The following is a 15,689-nucleotide window of genomic DNA, read 5'->3' as shown; positions in this document are numbered from 1 at the left end:
TGATGGAGAGTCACACACACTACAAAAAAGCCTACAATGATTTGTTGGTATGCTTCGGACCGGACTAAAATCAAACTAATTTGTTATTTTTCTACCATTCACACAATTATTTGATATACTCCATATTAACTCTGGACCAATAAAACATATATTAGAATTAAATAAATAGTTACAGCATACTAAAATTGGTTTGCTTTAAAAATGTTACATACTTTAGTATGGAGTTTAGCATACTAAAATATTAGCATGCACTGTTTAGTATGAGTTTATGAACCAACCATTCAAAGCCACATGAAATACTTGCATTTCTATATGGCGGACAGACCTTTGATGGGCATAGTGTATATTTTACATATATTAAATTAGTTCTTAATAGAAAAAAAAACAACAAGAAAAGTTTTAAAAACTGTAAGTATATAAAATCATGTAAAACATAAATAGGATGATTCATGATTCCCGAAATTTCCTCTATTTTTCATGGTAAGTTTGAAGTATATGTATGTACAAAGGTGATAGTCAATCTAATGTCTCGGTCTTGAGTACTACTCTTTTTCACTTTGGTGAAAGATATTAAGAAAGACTGAATCAAGTTGAGACTTAAAATGGGAAATGTATATTTGTGTCCCTCGGAAGATTATGCGTAGTTTTGTCAGCCAAACCAGTTCGAATCATATACGGCTCGTACTTAGGTAAATAATGAAGGCATGATAAAGAGTTAATTCCAATTACCAAACCATCAAAAATTAAGCATTGTTTAACGTACGTTTAGACAAACTTAACTAGAACATAAGAAAAACCGAAGTAAGTAAGATAAACAAGTTACAATGTATCGAAAGTTAAAAACACCAAAGAGCTTCATCTTCTTCTATCAGTCGTCGTCGTAAGAGAAGGTAGTCTTCTTACCGCAGAATCTGATCACGTCGGATTTTTCCTCCTGTTGCCTCAGAATAGGTTCTCGTAGAAGGTTGTCTTCATACCTAGAATATATAAAAAAAACTCTTGTATTAGTCTTCTGTTATGGTATTAAAACTCTAGCAGTAAGTATAACAACCAGTAAAATTAATTTACTTTGGTGTAGATAATGGATTCATCTTAGGCTTAGCCACGTCAAGAAAAATATTGCGACCCTGGAAATATTCACCATTTTTAGTTTGCAACGCCTACACAAGTATAAAAGATTAATTTAGTCAGCAATCCTACTTTCAAATAACGTACTTGTCTATTTTTCCATACATTACTTTTCAAATGACTACTAGCTATAAAAACTACTCTCACCTTCTCTACCTCGTTAGCAGAAGCAAAGTCAACAAAGCCCAAGACAGGCTTGCCCTTCTTGTTAACAATAAGTCGAACATCAACAACTTGTCCAACATCTTTAAAGAAATCGATGCTGTATACATGGAGGTTAATTAAAAAAAAATATTAGTCATGAAAGAACTTGTTCCAAGAACGAAGAGAAAAATTAAACGAGCTACTTACATATGGGGTATTTTAGTTTGGGGAGTAAGATGCGCAACGAAGAGCGTCTTTGTTTTTCTTATGGCAACTTCCTGAATTAAATTAGCCTCCTGATCATCAGACTTGTGCTGGAGACTATCACCAAGTCCTTCCGTTAGTGCCTCCTCCTGTTACATACATGAGTAGTCATTAGAAGACGGTCTTAAAAAAAGATATATTGTTCTCAAAGATCACAAGAGGAATCCGAGACCATCTTAAGTTACCTTCTCCTCGGATGTTTCCTTCAGCATGGGTTTGGTCTCCAAATCATCTTCCAGAATTCGCTCACCTAAAAAGAAGAGCTTCAGCCAAGTATAAAACATTTAGATAGGAGCTCAGAGCCACACAAAACGTAACGTAACTAACCAAATAAATTAGCCTCCTGATCATCAGACTTGTGCTGGAGATTAGGATCAGCAAGTCCTCCTTCCGTCAATGTCTCCTCCTGTTACATACATACATGAGTAGTAGCCATATTAGAAGACAGAGTAAAGAAGATTGTTCTCAAAGAACCAGAGGAACATCTAATTAGGTTACCTTCTCGTCGGAATTTTCCTTTTGTTTCTTGAGAACCGGTTTGGTCTCCAAATCATCATCATCCGGCTTTCGCTTACCGGATGATTTGCTAGCACGGGCGCCCATGGAGAAGATGAAAAAAGCGACGGCTTATTTTCTGGTAAGAGTTGACAAATAACTCAGGGATTTTCTCAAAACAACCTTTTGATTAATAGAAAATACGTTTACAAGTATTTCTTTTGAAACTATTTTCTATCCTCTCCAAAACCCTTTAGCCCTCTCTTTGAATGAATCTATCTCTAAGCTATTCTTCTCAAACTATGAATCTCTGCCTCTACCCTATTTTTATACTTAAATAGGATGAGCCATACAACAGGCTTTTTTCCTGTTCTAAAACAAATAGGAATTGACAATTTCCTTCTTCTTAAAGAAATAGGAAATTATCTTTATCTTCTCTAATTAAAAAAAAAAGGCAGTTTATGGTATTGAAGAATCCTAAGACGTTGTTCACCAGATGAAAGTGAAAATGCTAATTACATACATCATTCAGTAACTTGGGAAGTACTTCTGTTTAAGAATCTATAGGAACTTGTTAAGAAAAACATTCTCCAATGGTATAACCCATGAAGGGTTCTTAAGAATTTTTTTTTTTGAACACAATAAGTGAAAAACCTCACAAGTATCACGGAAAAAAAGGATACCTAGAATACCTGGAAGAGAGGAACACCTGTTCTTTGACTTTAAAAGTATGTGCATCGTCTATGTGGCAGCACAAGCCAATTATATCATATGACTCTGCAAGCAAACTCCTCTTGCAAGTCACTGTCTCCATCTATTTCTTAAAATCTCATTAAGATCTCTGCATTTTTAAATTATGAAATTGGTATAGCATTTTTGATATAAGTTCTCATAGCCATTAAAAATCAGATTTTCAATTTTCGACTTAGAGAGGGTAGAAAAGAAAATACAAACTAAGCAAATACCCAAATTCCTAAAGAGAAAAGCAAACCCCTTTGTAACTCAAAAGGGAGCAGAAACTAATATATATGATGAATCTCACTCTTATCTCATTGGCAAAAACTAACAAAACATCTAAGAATAATCATTCTCTCATAAGTAAACAAAAATAACAAGTTATAAGGTAAGTATAGCTCTCTAAGTTACAAGCTCAAATTAGTTTAATCCTAAGTTTACACTGACTTCAACTTGGACCAATTTAAAAAGTAAAACAAAGCAAAACCCAAAGAGCAAAAAAAATACTGAAGGTAAGCCCACCAGATCGGGATATAACTAACGTAAACATAAATATATCTCTTGGAATCAGCTTCCATCGCTTACTTAGAGATGTCGAATTTGCAAACGATCACACCGGTCTGGAAAGGTTACAACTCTGCCCACTGTTTCCTGCAAGTAAATATTATCGCTGGTCAAGAAAAGAAATATACTTTTTGCACACTTCCTCTTTTTTTTTTTTTGTATAAAATGTAAAATTTATTTAAAAAAATCGTTTTACATCAGCGGTACTTTAAAACATTGGTCAGACTGTTCATCTACAAATTTGAGTTACATAACAGAGAGATATCTTGTTGTAAGCCATGTTGCCATTGCTGCTTCGTATTTTCATTTGCTATGAGTGTAAATGGAGAGTAATCTGTCTCTAATGGTCCGGTCAAGTTGTTTAAGTAGTAAAGGAGCAGGGGATGGGGTTTCACCTTGTCTACTCCTGTTCCGTTCCCTCCATAAAGTATAGATAGTGGCTTGAAGAGCAAAGCGCGCTATGTACAAGGTAACAGAGCTCAAAGTCTCGTCAGAGATGAGAGATAGGTTATCCTCCCAATTAGTCGAGAACCTATTGGTGAGGAGCTTTAGTGTAAGGCCTGTCCATATTTCGGATGAGTAAGGGCAGGAGAAGAATAGATGATCCCTGGTTTCTAGTTGATTTGAACATAGTAGGCATGAAGTGTTGATGGCACCACCGCAGGTCTGCATTCGTTCACCTGTTGAGAGTTTATTCAGGACTGCTAGCCAAGCAATGAAAGAGTACTTTGGTGTTGCTTGAGAAAACCAAACCCCTTTACTCCAAGCCTTATGTCCCCTAGATTCCCGTAAGCTCTCCCACGTCTCTTGGGTTGTGAAAGTAGTCGTAAATCGACCTCCTTTACCTTTCTAAAGAACGGTATCCTCTGCATCCACCATCCCATGTGTTCGAACCTCATCCAGAGCATTCTCCATGTGGTTGAGGTAATCCATATTGTTTCAATGAAAGATTTAGAACAAGAATGTAAAGAATTACTCTCTTTATTCAGAAAAAGGAAATCTTACACAAAAACCTTAAAGCTTTCTCTCTCAAGTTCTAAAACTTCTCTCTCTAAACTCATAGGTTTACCACAAGCTTTGGCAACTCTATATATAGAGATAGTTCTCCTAAAACTATTTGGGATTAGATATCTCCTAATCTCATTAGAACTTATTACAACTGTTTATTCTAGATGTCTCCTAAAATAACTCTAATCCTAATCTTTATTAGGATTACTTCTACTGCAAGTCACACTTCAAGCTTAGCCCAACAATCTCCCCTCTAAGCTTGAAATCCTTCTTTGACAGTTCATGAACTCCGATGAGGTTCCTCATATTCTTGAATTTGATCTTGTCGAGAACCTTGGTTAACACATCAGCCTTCTGTTCGATCCCGGGAACATGTACCACATCAACTTGTCCATTTCAACACACTCCCGTATGAAGTGATATCTACGGTGAATGTGTTTGTTGCGACCATGGAAGACAAGATTCTTTGTGAGAGCAATGGCAGACTTGTTGTCTACACAAATTGTTATTTTCTCACACGTTGTTCCAGTAATCTCAGCGAGTAACTCTTGTAGCCAAATGGCTTGCTTAGCAGCTTCTGTTGCTGCCATAAACTCGGCTTCACAAGAGGATAGTGCCACCACCTGTTGCTTCTGAGAACACCATGTGATAGGACATTCATTGAGATAAAACACATGACCAGCAGTACTTCTCCCATCATCCACGTCCACACTATGACTGCTGTCACTGTATCCCATTAGTCCTGTTTGAGTTCCTGGTTTGAAGTGGAGACCATAGCCAGAAGTGCCTTGAAGATATCTCAGAATCTGCTTCAGTGCGGCTCCGTGTGACTCTCTAGGTTCCTGCAAATAACGACTCAGAATTCCAACAGAGTATGATAGGTCTGGTCGAGTATGGAGCAAATATCTCAGACAGCCAATACTTCTTCTATAAGCTCGTTCATCAATGCGCTTTGGATCTTGAGTTTTTGAAAGCTCCAGACCCGGTTCCATTGGCAACAAAACAGAGTTACACTCACTCATTCCGGTCTCTTCAAGAATTTTCTTTGCATACTTTTCCTGTCTTAACACGATCCCGTTCTCACTTTGGCAAACCTCAATGCCAAGATAGTAGGTGAGTCTTCCTAAATCACTCATTTCGAATTTTCCAGCCATCTCATTCTTGAAATCAGAAATAAGTTTCAATGATGAACCTGTGACAAGAAGATCGTCTACGTAGACTGCCACAATCAGAAGATGTTCATTGTTCTGTTTTCTGTAAAGAGATGGTTCTTTACTGCATTTTTCGAATTTTAGCTCACTGAGAATGCTGTTAAGCTTGATGTTCCAGGCACGAGGTGCTTGTTTCAGTCCGTAGAGAGCCTTATGTAGCTTGTACACCTTTTCTTCATGGTCTTTCACTACAAACCCTTCTGGTTGAGTGATGTAGACATCTTCTTGCAAGTCTCCGTGGAGGAATGCGGTCTTCACATCAAGATGATGTACTTCCCAGCTTTTGGAGGCTGCTAAGGCAAGAATAGAGCGAATTGTTTCGATTCTAGCAACGGGGGCAAAGACTTCTTCAAAGTCGATCCCATGTTTTTGTACATAGCCTTTAGCTACAAGCCTTGCCTTGTACTTGTTTATGCTATCGTCTATGTTCCATTTTAGTTTAAACACCCACTTCAGGCCAATTGGTTTTACTCCGAAAGGTAGCTCAACTAAACTCCATGTCTTGTTCTTTATTATGCTTGACAATTCATCCTCACAAGCGTCTCTCCATACCTTCAACTCGCTTGCTTCCTGGAAATTCCATGGTTCTTCATTAACTGCTAGTAGAAGAGTTTCTCCTTCTATGCCTGATAACAGGACATAATCATTGAGATAGATAGGCCTTTTAACTTGTCTTGTTGACTGTCTCAACATTTGAGGTTGTTCTTCCACAGTAGCTTGCTCCTCTGCAGTTTCATTATCACTCCCCTCTATGTCATTTTCGTCACCTTCTGTGTCTGCTCCATCTTCTCTGTTTTCTTCTGCGTTTGTTTCATTCTCTGTTCCAGCAGCTGTGTTGAAAACATTACTGATGCTGAGAGTAAATGTGCCTGAATCAGCAGAGTCCTTCTCAGAGTTGTTCCATTTCCAGCTTTTGAGCTCATCGAACACAACATCTCTACTAACCACAACTTTCTTGTTTGAAGGATCAAACAATCTGTATGCCTTTGAGCCTGGTTCGGTACCAAGATATACGAGCATCCTAGATCTATCTTCAAGTTTCCTGAGATGTGATGTTTCAATTTTGGCATAGGCCACACAGCCAAACACCCGTAGATGTTCCACATTGGGTTTCTTTGCCTTGAATACTTCATATGGTGTTTGGTTGATCAGACTCCTTGTTCCTACTCTATTAATGACATAGGTTGCGTGCCTTACTGCCTCTCCCCACAGATAGTTTGGCATATTTAAATGCTTCAGAAGGCTTCTAGTCATTTCAAAGAGTGTCCTGTTCCGTCTCTCCACAACCCCATTCTGTTGTGGAGTGTATGGTGCTGTGAGGTGTCTGTTTATGCCCTCCTTCTCACAAAATGCTTGAAACTCGTGAGACATGAATTCTCCTCCTCGGTCTGTCCGGAATGTCTTGATTGTGGTTCCAGCTTCATTCTCAACTAGTGACTTGAAGATCTTGAATTTTTCAAACGCTTCATTTTTCTCTTTTAGGAGAATAGACCACATATACCGTGAATGATCATTGATCAGGACAAAGACATAACGTTTTTGTGCAGCTATAGGAGGTGTGATTGGACCGCAAAGATCTCCGTGAATCAGTTCCAAGGTTTGTGTTGCTCTAAAAGGTGTTGCTTTGGGAAATGTTTGTCTTGTCTGTTTTCCAAGTAGACAAGAAGCACAAGTGTCCTTTTCTGTTGGTGCACTAGGGATTCCAGTAACTAGCTCTTTCACAACCATCGTTTTTATAGTGTCAGTGCTAATGTGTCCTAGTCGTGCATGCCACAAGTTTGAATCTGATGAGGTTGTAAGTTGCAGGCACTTTGTGTTTTCAACTTCCAATTTTACCTTGTACAATCTGTTTCTCGACCTTGTTGTTTTAACCAATAGATGTCCATCTTTGTCGTGTATGGTGAGGAGGTCTTCTTTCATTCTTACGTCGCAACCTGATTTCGTTGCTTGTCCCAAGCTTATGATGTTACTTTTTAACCCCGGTATGTAGTAAACGTCTACAAGCTTCTTTCTTTCTCCTCCTCTTGTAATAAACAGAATTGATCCTTTCCCTTTTATGTCTATGTGAGAGTCATCACCAAATCGAACTCGTCCTGTGACCATAGGGTTCATTTTGAAAAACAGAGTATGGTTTCCGGTCATATGATTACTGGCTCCATTGTCCAAGTACCAAGTATTCTCTGAGCAGTCTTCTTCAAAATCCATAGGTTTCACATTTTTTTCATTTAGGTATACTACCTCATGCATCATCAACGAGTCGGCTTCATGGGTGTTGTCTTCTTCTTCCTTTTGGGCGCTTTCTTGTGCTTTGATCAGATTGAGCAGACGATCTGGACAATTGGAGGCATAATGACCAACTTTGTCACAACGGTAACAGGTAACCTTGGATTTGTCCTTCTGTTGATATCCAGACCTTCCTCGTCCTCTACCTCTACCTCTTCCACGGTTTGAACCTCTTCCTCTGCCACCATCATAGTATCCTTCATATGAGTCAGAGTTAACATACATGAGCTTGCTCTGACTCTCTTGTGAATCATCTTCTTCTTTGATTCTTTCTTCATAGGTCTTTAGTCTTCCAACGATGTCTTCAAAGGTGGTTGTCTTCAAATCTAGGACTTGTTCAAGAGCTGCAGTGATGTGTATATATTTCTTCCTCGGTAGGCTCTTAAGAAACTTTTTCACAATCTTGATCTCTTCAATAGTTTCACCTAAGGAGGCTGATTTGTAGAAATTTCAGAAAGTTTGCCTACAAAATCGTCGATTGACTCAGTTTCTTTCATTGTGAGTCTATCAAATTCGGCCATGAGGGTTTGTAATCTTGCTTCTCTTACTCTTTCAGCACCAAGATTCCTAGCTTTGATGGAGTCCCATACACCTTTTGCAGTCTTCTGTTCACCAACCTGCAGGATCATTGATTCTGGGATAGACTGAAATAGAAGTGCTCTTGCTAGGTCGTTCTTTTCTTCTTCTTCTGTTCCAGGATCAATCGCTTCCCACACCTTGTGTACTCGTAACGCAACATTCATTCGCATCTCCCACACCGTATAGTTGATTGATGTCAGCATCGGGCATTGTATGGAGGACCGGACGTTTTCCTTTGCCTTGTTGGCCATCTCAACGATTTCACTCATCTCTCGAATAAGACTTGTTTCAGAATCTTAAAACCTGAGTAGCTATGATACCAATTATTGTTTCAATGAAAGATTTAGAACAAGAATGTAAAGAATTACTCTCTTTATTCAGCAAAAGGAAATCTTACACAAAAACCTTAAAGCTTTCTCTCTCAAGTTCTAAAACTTCTCTCTCTAAACTCATAGGTTTACCACAAGCTTTGGCAACTCTATATATAGAGATAGTTCTCCTAAAACTATTTGGGATTAGATATCTCCTAATCTCATTAGAACTTATTACAACTGTTTATTCTAGATGTCTCCTAAAATAACTCTAATCCTAATCTTTATTAGGATTACTTCTACTGCAAGTCACACTTCAAGCTTAGCCCAACAATCCACTCGATGTCTTCTTTTCCTACGGGCTAGAGCCTCGTGGACCGTGGCGTGTAAAGATATCCCCATATCAATGCAGCCACGCTGCCCTGCAACATCCAGTAAACAACCCAAGTTCGACCAATTATCGTGCCAGAAGGATGTATTTCTGCCATTTTGTACCTCATACTTGATACTTCAACAGTTTTCTCCACATCCAAGAACCTGCTATTGTATTTTCTTTGATTGACCAAAATGAACCTTTATGGAGCAGATAGGACCACAACCACTGTGTCCATAACGAGTTTGTTGACAATAGACGCCATATCAGTTTTAGAAAACTTACCATGTTAGCTTCTTTTAGTGACCGTAATCCTAATCCTCTTTCTTCTCTAGGTAGACAGACATCAATCCAGGCCACCTTTGCCTTCTTTGTGTTCAGAGTTGGTCCGGAGACAAACATGATGCACGCTAGCTATATAAGAGCATCATAAGCTTGCCAAAGGATCTATCGTAACCACTACATTGGTTTTAACAAAGGATCTATCGTAGTAGTTGTTTGACACAAAAAATCATCACCGCAACAACTCCCGAAAGTGTTTTCTTCATCATAAAAATCAAATTAGTGACTCTCTTCAGCTCAATCAGAAAAATTTAACTCAAAATACTCCAAACATAAACATGCAAAGATTCAGTTTTTTTTTTTCACTTGGGTAAACACTAAGCCCCGTCCCCAAGTCGATTCATAATCAAATCAAAGACTGTTACATGATAAACCGGTTAATAACCTGGTTTAGACTATCTAATCTCTGGTTTAGTTAATTATGATTTCTGGTTTACTTATTTCATCTTTGTCGCTTCTCTATGTATGGCGTTAGCCACAATTTGTAAACCTAATCAATCAAATAAACAATTTCTCAAAATCCCTAAATCTCTTTGTTAACAATCTATCTGTAGATTCTCAATCTCTTACAAGTGATTCTTCTTCCTTCGTAATCACTTGCTAGGCTGAGATCTCCCTTTCCTCGAATTCTCGGTGAGTTCTGGATCGGGGTTTACTACCATCAACAAATACTGTTTCATTGGTATCAGAGCATTCGAGCTCTTCGGACCAAAATCTTCCTCACACAAACATGATTCCCCTAAAGTATTCATGTGAGGAGGTGTATGAAAGAATGTAAAAAGGTTTATGAAGAACAAGACACTCGTGGCCATCAACAGTTAAATCACAAGAGATTTCGGATCGTCATGATGGAACGTGACTATGATACAGCTTTTGATGATATAGAAGAAGTTCATCAAATCCAGAAAGCTGTGAAGAGTCCTGACACGTCCGTGGAAACGGTGAAGAATTCAGATCCCTTAATCGATGTGTTGGAGAGTGCCTCAGTTTTACAGGTTCTACATTCTGTTTCTGATGTGGTTGATGGTGCATAAAGTGGACTCAAATGTCACGGAAGTGGAAGAATCGCCTCAGCAATCAACAAATGGTAATGGCAAAAATGTTGCATATCAAGTGTTCGATCAAATTCCTCGTAAACAAAAACAGAGGAAGTATCGATCAAAACCACTTCAAAGAGAAGCAAATTGATGGATGATAAGTTCTCTTTGGTGGAGGAAACTGCTTTGCTTAATAAAGATCCTAAAGTGAAAAATTGGGATCATGTCAACAAAGAGTTCAAAGTAATTGTTGCTGCTTGTAGGAGGAGAACAATTGATCGATATAAGCTAGTTGATGAGAGTTCAGAGTTAGCAGTTTATGATGGACCAGCTCAGCTCCGTGCTTGGGAACCAGGCGGTTTGCAGGATCTTTGGGTCTGGCCTGAGAAAGAAAGGAAGTCGAAGCCATATGAAGAATCACTTCAGGTTGAAACATTTCTGTATTTGCAGAAGCAGGTGGTGATTTGTAATTCAGGGGAGTTCAAGACTTTTGCCAGAAAAAAGAGTAACAAGACTCCTGATCTCAAAGAGGAACAAGATGATGAATGTGAGCAAAAAGAGGTAACAAAACTCATTTCATCTTGGAACAATCAGATTTGGGAACCTGGTGGAGTATTGATTGAACATGATAATTGGAACTGGTTGGAGAAATGTTACAATCATGGTAAATTGATGAGGTTAATGCAACCATTGTCTAGTTTGTGGCAAGGAATAAAGTCTAGAGAGCTTGATAGGTTAGTAGCATGTTCTTTGGTGGGTGTCAAAACGTGGCTTACATTATGCTCACATGAGTATGAGATTCACATGTTGCTGCTCGTTTATCATGTTATAGAGATGCATAACTTTTCTTGTTTACTGGATATTGGGTTTAGAGCAAGTATGAGTATGGAAAACAAAGTCAGGTTATGGGTAAGAGACATTGAGAGCATTAAGAAGAGGAAGCCTGATTCTTTATCTTTGATAACTCACTGTAAAAGTTTCGATTTTGGGGGACTTAACGGAAGTTGAATTTTTTTGTGATAAGACAGTAGTTGATAGGACACAACAATGGCTGGAAGTAAAAATCAGGGTACTCACCTCACGTGGCACAAAGGAAAAGAAATTATAGGGCATTGTTAGCAAGGTTGGTTGTGTGAAAGAAACGGTTGCAGAGTTAATGCAAAAGCTTGATGAGGGTTATGTATGTGGTGTTGGTGTGGCATATGAATGTCTTACACTTGCTGCAAAACAAGGTATCTACTCAAAATTTAAATGCTTTAGATACTTCTATGTCAAAGGCTACAGAGTAGATAAGAACTACACTAAGGTCAGAGAATACTTTGAGAAGGTAGCTGATAGTACAAACCTAAGCGGGGTTAGCCTATGTGGTGGCGTGAAGTTTCACTTGAAGCACAAATGGAAATCTAGGCTATTACAATCATTTCTAGAACTGGAACAGAGGATGATTATGAGTGTTTGGAAATCTTTTAGCTATTTGATGGAGCTTTCATGGGAAAATAAAAAGAAGCTTACTAATGCTAAGAACGGGGCTCAGAGAAGGTACAAGAGCTATCTAGTTTTTATCACAAGCTTTCTAACGGTTCAAGGCTATTATATTATCGATCAAGTTATAGACATGAACTTGAAAAGGGTTAACTACCACAGCAAAGCTATCACCAAGGCCTTTGTTAACTGGAAAGTGCATCCTCCCGACCAAGCTATATGGGGAGTCTTTCACTTATGAGCATCCAACTTGTCATCCTTGAGGACAAGGATGTTCTGAAGATGAGAGTATTGTTACAGGATAAACCAGTTAATAACCTGGTTTAGGCTATCTAATCTCTGGTTTAGTTAATTATGATTTCTGGTTTACTTATTTCATCTTTGTCGCTTCTATATGTATGGCGTTAGCCACAATTTGCAAACCTAATCAATCAAAAAAACAATTTCTCAAAATCCCTAAATCTCTTTGTTAACAATCTATAGATTCTCAATCTCTTACAAGTGATTCTTCTTCCTTTGTAATCACTTGTTAGGCTGAGATCTCCCTTTCCTCGAATTCTCGGTGAGTTCTGGATCGGGGTTTACTACCATCAACAAATACTGTTTCAAAGACATGCAAATTCAAAATCAAATTTTTTTTAAAAAAATGGTAAGAAGTAAAGTACCTAGTACTGGAGAACTCAAAGAGCTTGCAGAAGACAATAACAACAATCTCACCGGCGTTTTCATCCGCTAAAGAGACGAAGAAGAAGACGAAAGAGACGGAAGAAGATCGACCAAATTTTTTTTCTTTTTTTGCTAAAATTTTTTAACTAACCAGAAACGGACACGTAAGCGTTTCTTATTACCATCTCTAAAAAACTCTCTTCTTATTAGAAACGATTCTTCACATTTTTTTTTGAATAATTTTTTAGTCTTTTTTTCGTAAGAACACTTCTTTAAGAGCCAGCTTTGGCGCCCACTTTTTTTTTTTTTTTTTTTGAACAACATTATCAACATGTAATGGCTTTTACAAAGGCTAAGAGTGAAAATCGCCGACGGATTCGTTGGTTTTGGTGAGAAGTGAGAGCCGTGGCTTCTCTTCAGTGAGTTCCGGTGGTCAGATCTGGTGTTTCTTTCACTGGATCTTGACTTCTCTCCATTCAGCCAAAAAGTTATTTTACAGTTCGGGGTTGGTTTCTTTGACAGGTAAGGTTGGGCGGCGCTTTATTGTGGGTCTTGGATTTACAAGGGGAAGGCAGTGGTGGGTGGTTTGCATCTCCGACAACAGAGGCGTGGTATTGTTTTCCATCTGATGCAGTTGTGGCTTCGGTTTTGGAAGGTCGGAAAGCTTCTAGATCAAGCCGCGTTTGGTCGCGGTGGAGCTTTCCCTTGGTTCACCCATCCGATAGAAGTTGCGGTTGCGGCGGAAGTCAGAAGAAGGCAGGAGGGTATTGTTGCGTAGTTGCGGTGGTTAACCTAGAGGTTTGGCATCCTCAAGGGATATCATGGGTTCCAGGTTATGGAGGATGGATTGAGCCATCATCCTCTGTAAATTGCCATGATTTTTTGTTTCCACCGGATCGGATTGAAGCAAACTTACCTTGAGGTTGCGCCGTTGCGTTGTGGTGGTGGCCGGAGCTGGAAGAGACATGTTAGATCTGAGTGAGCGGGTTGCTAGGCATGGGACCTGACTTCGTGGAGCCTGTCATTGGTTGTTTGAGCTTGGCGGAAGATCTATAGCGGGTCAGGCGGTACACCAGAGAAGAATTTGAGACAGAGTTTGTAATACGAACTCCCTAGGATGAAACTCTGATGGAGGCTGATGACAGGTAAGAGGCGACGTGAATTGATGGTGATGATGCACAAGTGGGTTGCGAGTGACGGCAGGTGATGTTCGAGAGAGAAAAACAATGATTCGATGGTGAGAAGTGTTAGATGGTTATATGGATTCGAAAATAAAGTGAAGAGTTTCTTAATCACAAAGTGTTTAGAAACTCGGAATCATGAACGCATTCACGAGTTCGGATTGAGAGAAGAAAGATTCAACAATACTTGTTACATAAAACTTCTTCGCTCCCCAACAAGGAGGCGTCGCTTTTGGGTTTTATAATCAACCCTAAGGCTCGACACTCCAAACAACAGGAAGTTCAAAATAAAACAACAAGGCGTGTAAAGGAAATAAGAAAACAACGAAGCGTCTAGGTGATCTGTAGTAGTATAGAAGTCACTTGTATTAGTACAGAAGTCATGGTGACTTGTACATTATTCTCCATTGGTAATGACTTCTAGATAACTCGACGTAGTGATCCATTTGCCTCATTAAAAACCATACCGAGAAAAGCCATTGGGACAAAACTCAGGTATGGGAAAAAGAGTACAAACTTCACACCTAAGTTATCTAGTTATCATTACCGGGTGAAGTCGTCAGGGTGGATATGTTGAAGACTTGGATCCTCGGTAGATTGAATGACCCGTCAGCTATGAGTGCATGAGCTTCCTTGGCCATCTCCTTAGCTCTTGAACGAGTGATCCTTCCCACGATCTTCGGTTTCTCTGCAGCTTCTGTCTCCTTGCTGGCCATGATCATATCATCCTCCCCCTCTTCAAAAGGATTTGTCCTCAAATCGGGATCTGCATAATAAGGAAGCAAGTCAGAATGTTGAAGATATATTATACTTACCTTGAAGATCAATCTGGTAGGCGTTTTCGTTGATCTTCTTGATGACTTCAAATGGACCATCAGCTCGTGGTAGAAGCTTGCTTTTTCTCTCTTCTGGGAACCTATCCTTGCGTAGATGAATCCACACCAAGTCTCCTTCTTCGAAAACGATCTCCTTTCTGCCCTTGTTCGCATGTTTCTTGTACTGCTTGGTTCTTTTCTCTATGTTCTCCTTAGCTTTAGCATGTATCCTCCTGACTTGTTCATCCTTTTCTTTGCCATCAAAGCTACACTTCACACTTAAAGGTAAAGGAATCAAGTCTAGAGGTGATTGTGGATTAAAACCATAAACAATTTCAAAAGGAGAGAATAGAGTAGCAGAATGCTTAGCGTGATTATATGCGAACTCTACGTGTGGTAAACATTCTTCCCATGACTTGAGATTGCTTTTCACTAAGGTCCTGAGGAGTGTAGATAGCGTCCTGTTCACCACTTCGGTTTGCCCATCTGTTTGCGGATGACATGTGGTTGAGAATGATAGCTTGGTTCCGAGTTTAGCCCATAGCGTTCTCCAGAAGTGTCCTAGAAACTTAGTATCTCGGTCTGAAACGATTACTTGAGGTATTCCATGCAGACGTACTACTTCCCTGAAAAACAAGTTAGCTACAATAACAGCATCATCCGTCTTGTGACTGGCAATGAAGTGAGCCATTTTGCTAAACCTGTCAACCACAACGAAAATCGAATCTCTACCATTTCTGGTTCGAGGTAAGCCAAGAACAAAATCCATAGAAATATGAGTCCAAGGTTGAGAAGGGATAGGGAGAGGAGTGTACAAGCCGTTGGGCTGTACTTTACCCTTGGCCATTTTGCAGATATGGCACCTAGAACAGACTTTCTCAACGTCTTTCTTCATTTGAGGCCAATAGAAGTGTTCTTGCAGTCCAAGTAGAGTCTTTGACACTCCGAAATGTCCAGCTAGTTCACCTCCGTGAGCTTCTCTAATCAACAGTTCCCTTATGGATCCTCTTGGTATGCACAATCGATCCTTATAAAATAGATATCCATCCTGCCTATAGTAGTTTTCAAAAG

General features: G+C 39.2%; 1 protein-coding gene across 4 annotated transcripts; it reads right to left on the bottom strand.

Annotated features, from left to right (window-relative positions):
- Positions 1–697: 697 nt before the first annotated feature.
- LOC104724428 (uncharacterized) lies at positions 698–12,868 on the bottom strand. 4 transcript variants are annotated; one of them, XM_010442917.3, is made up of 11 exons: positions 12,674–12,719; positions 12,456–12,556; positions 3,352–3,417; positions 2,724–2,872; positions 2,035–2,170; positions 1,864–1,942; positions 1,722–1,786; positions 1,480–1,625; positions 1,276–1,390; positions 1,069–1,160; positions 698–977 (listed from the first exon to the last, which is right to left on the bottom strand). In XM_010442917.3, exons 5-11 carry the CDS (start codon positions 2,137–2,139, stop codon positions 869–871), a joined length of 711 nt encoding a protein of 236 aa, XP_010441219.1. In that variant the 5' UTR covers positions 2,140–2,170; positions 2,724–2,872; positions 3,352–3,417; positions 12,456–12,556; positions 12,674–12,719; the 3' UTR covers positions 698–868. The 4 variants fall into 4 exon arrangements, 2 of the variants coding, with proteins under 2 accessions (XP_010441219.1, XP_010441220.1); XM_010442918.3 differs by lacking the exon at positions 12,456–12,556 and having other exon boundaries at positions 2,715–2,872; positions 12,622–12,719; XR_015572797.1 differs by lacking the exons at positions 698–977; positions 1,069–1,160; positions 1,276–1,390; ... (3 more) ...; positions 2,035–2,170; positions 2,724–2,872 and having other exon boundaries at positions 3,107–3,417; positions 12,456–12,540; positions 12,622–12,868.
- Between the last annotated feature and the right edge of the window lie 2,821 nt (positions 12,869–15,689).

The sequence above is a fragment of the Camelina sativa genome, chromosome 11 (assembly GCF_030686135.1).
Source record: "Camelina sativa cultivar CO46 ecotype springtype chromosome 11, ASM3068613v1".
Lineage (NCBI taxonomy): Eukaryota > Viridiplantae > Streptophyta > Magnoliopsida > Brassicales > Brassicaceae > Camelina > Camelina sativa.
Note: the sequence above shows the minus strand (reverse complement) of the source record. Positions and strands in the feature narration are given on the sequence as shown.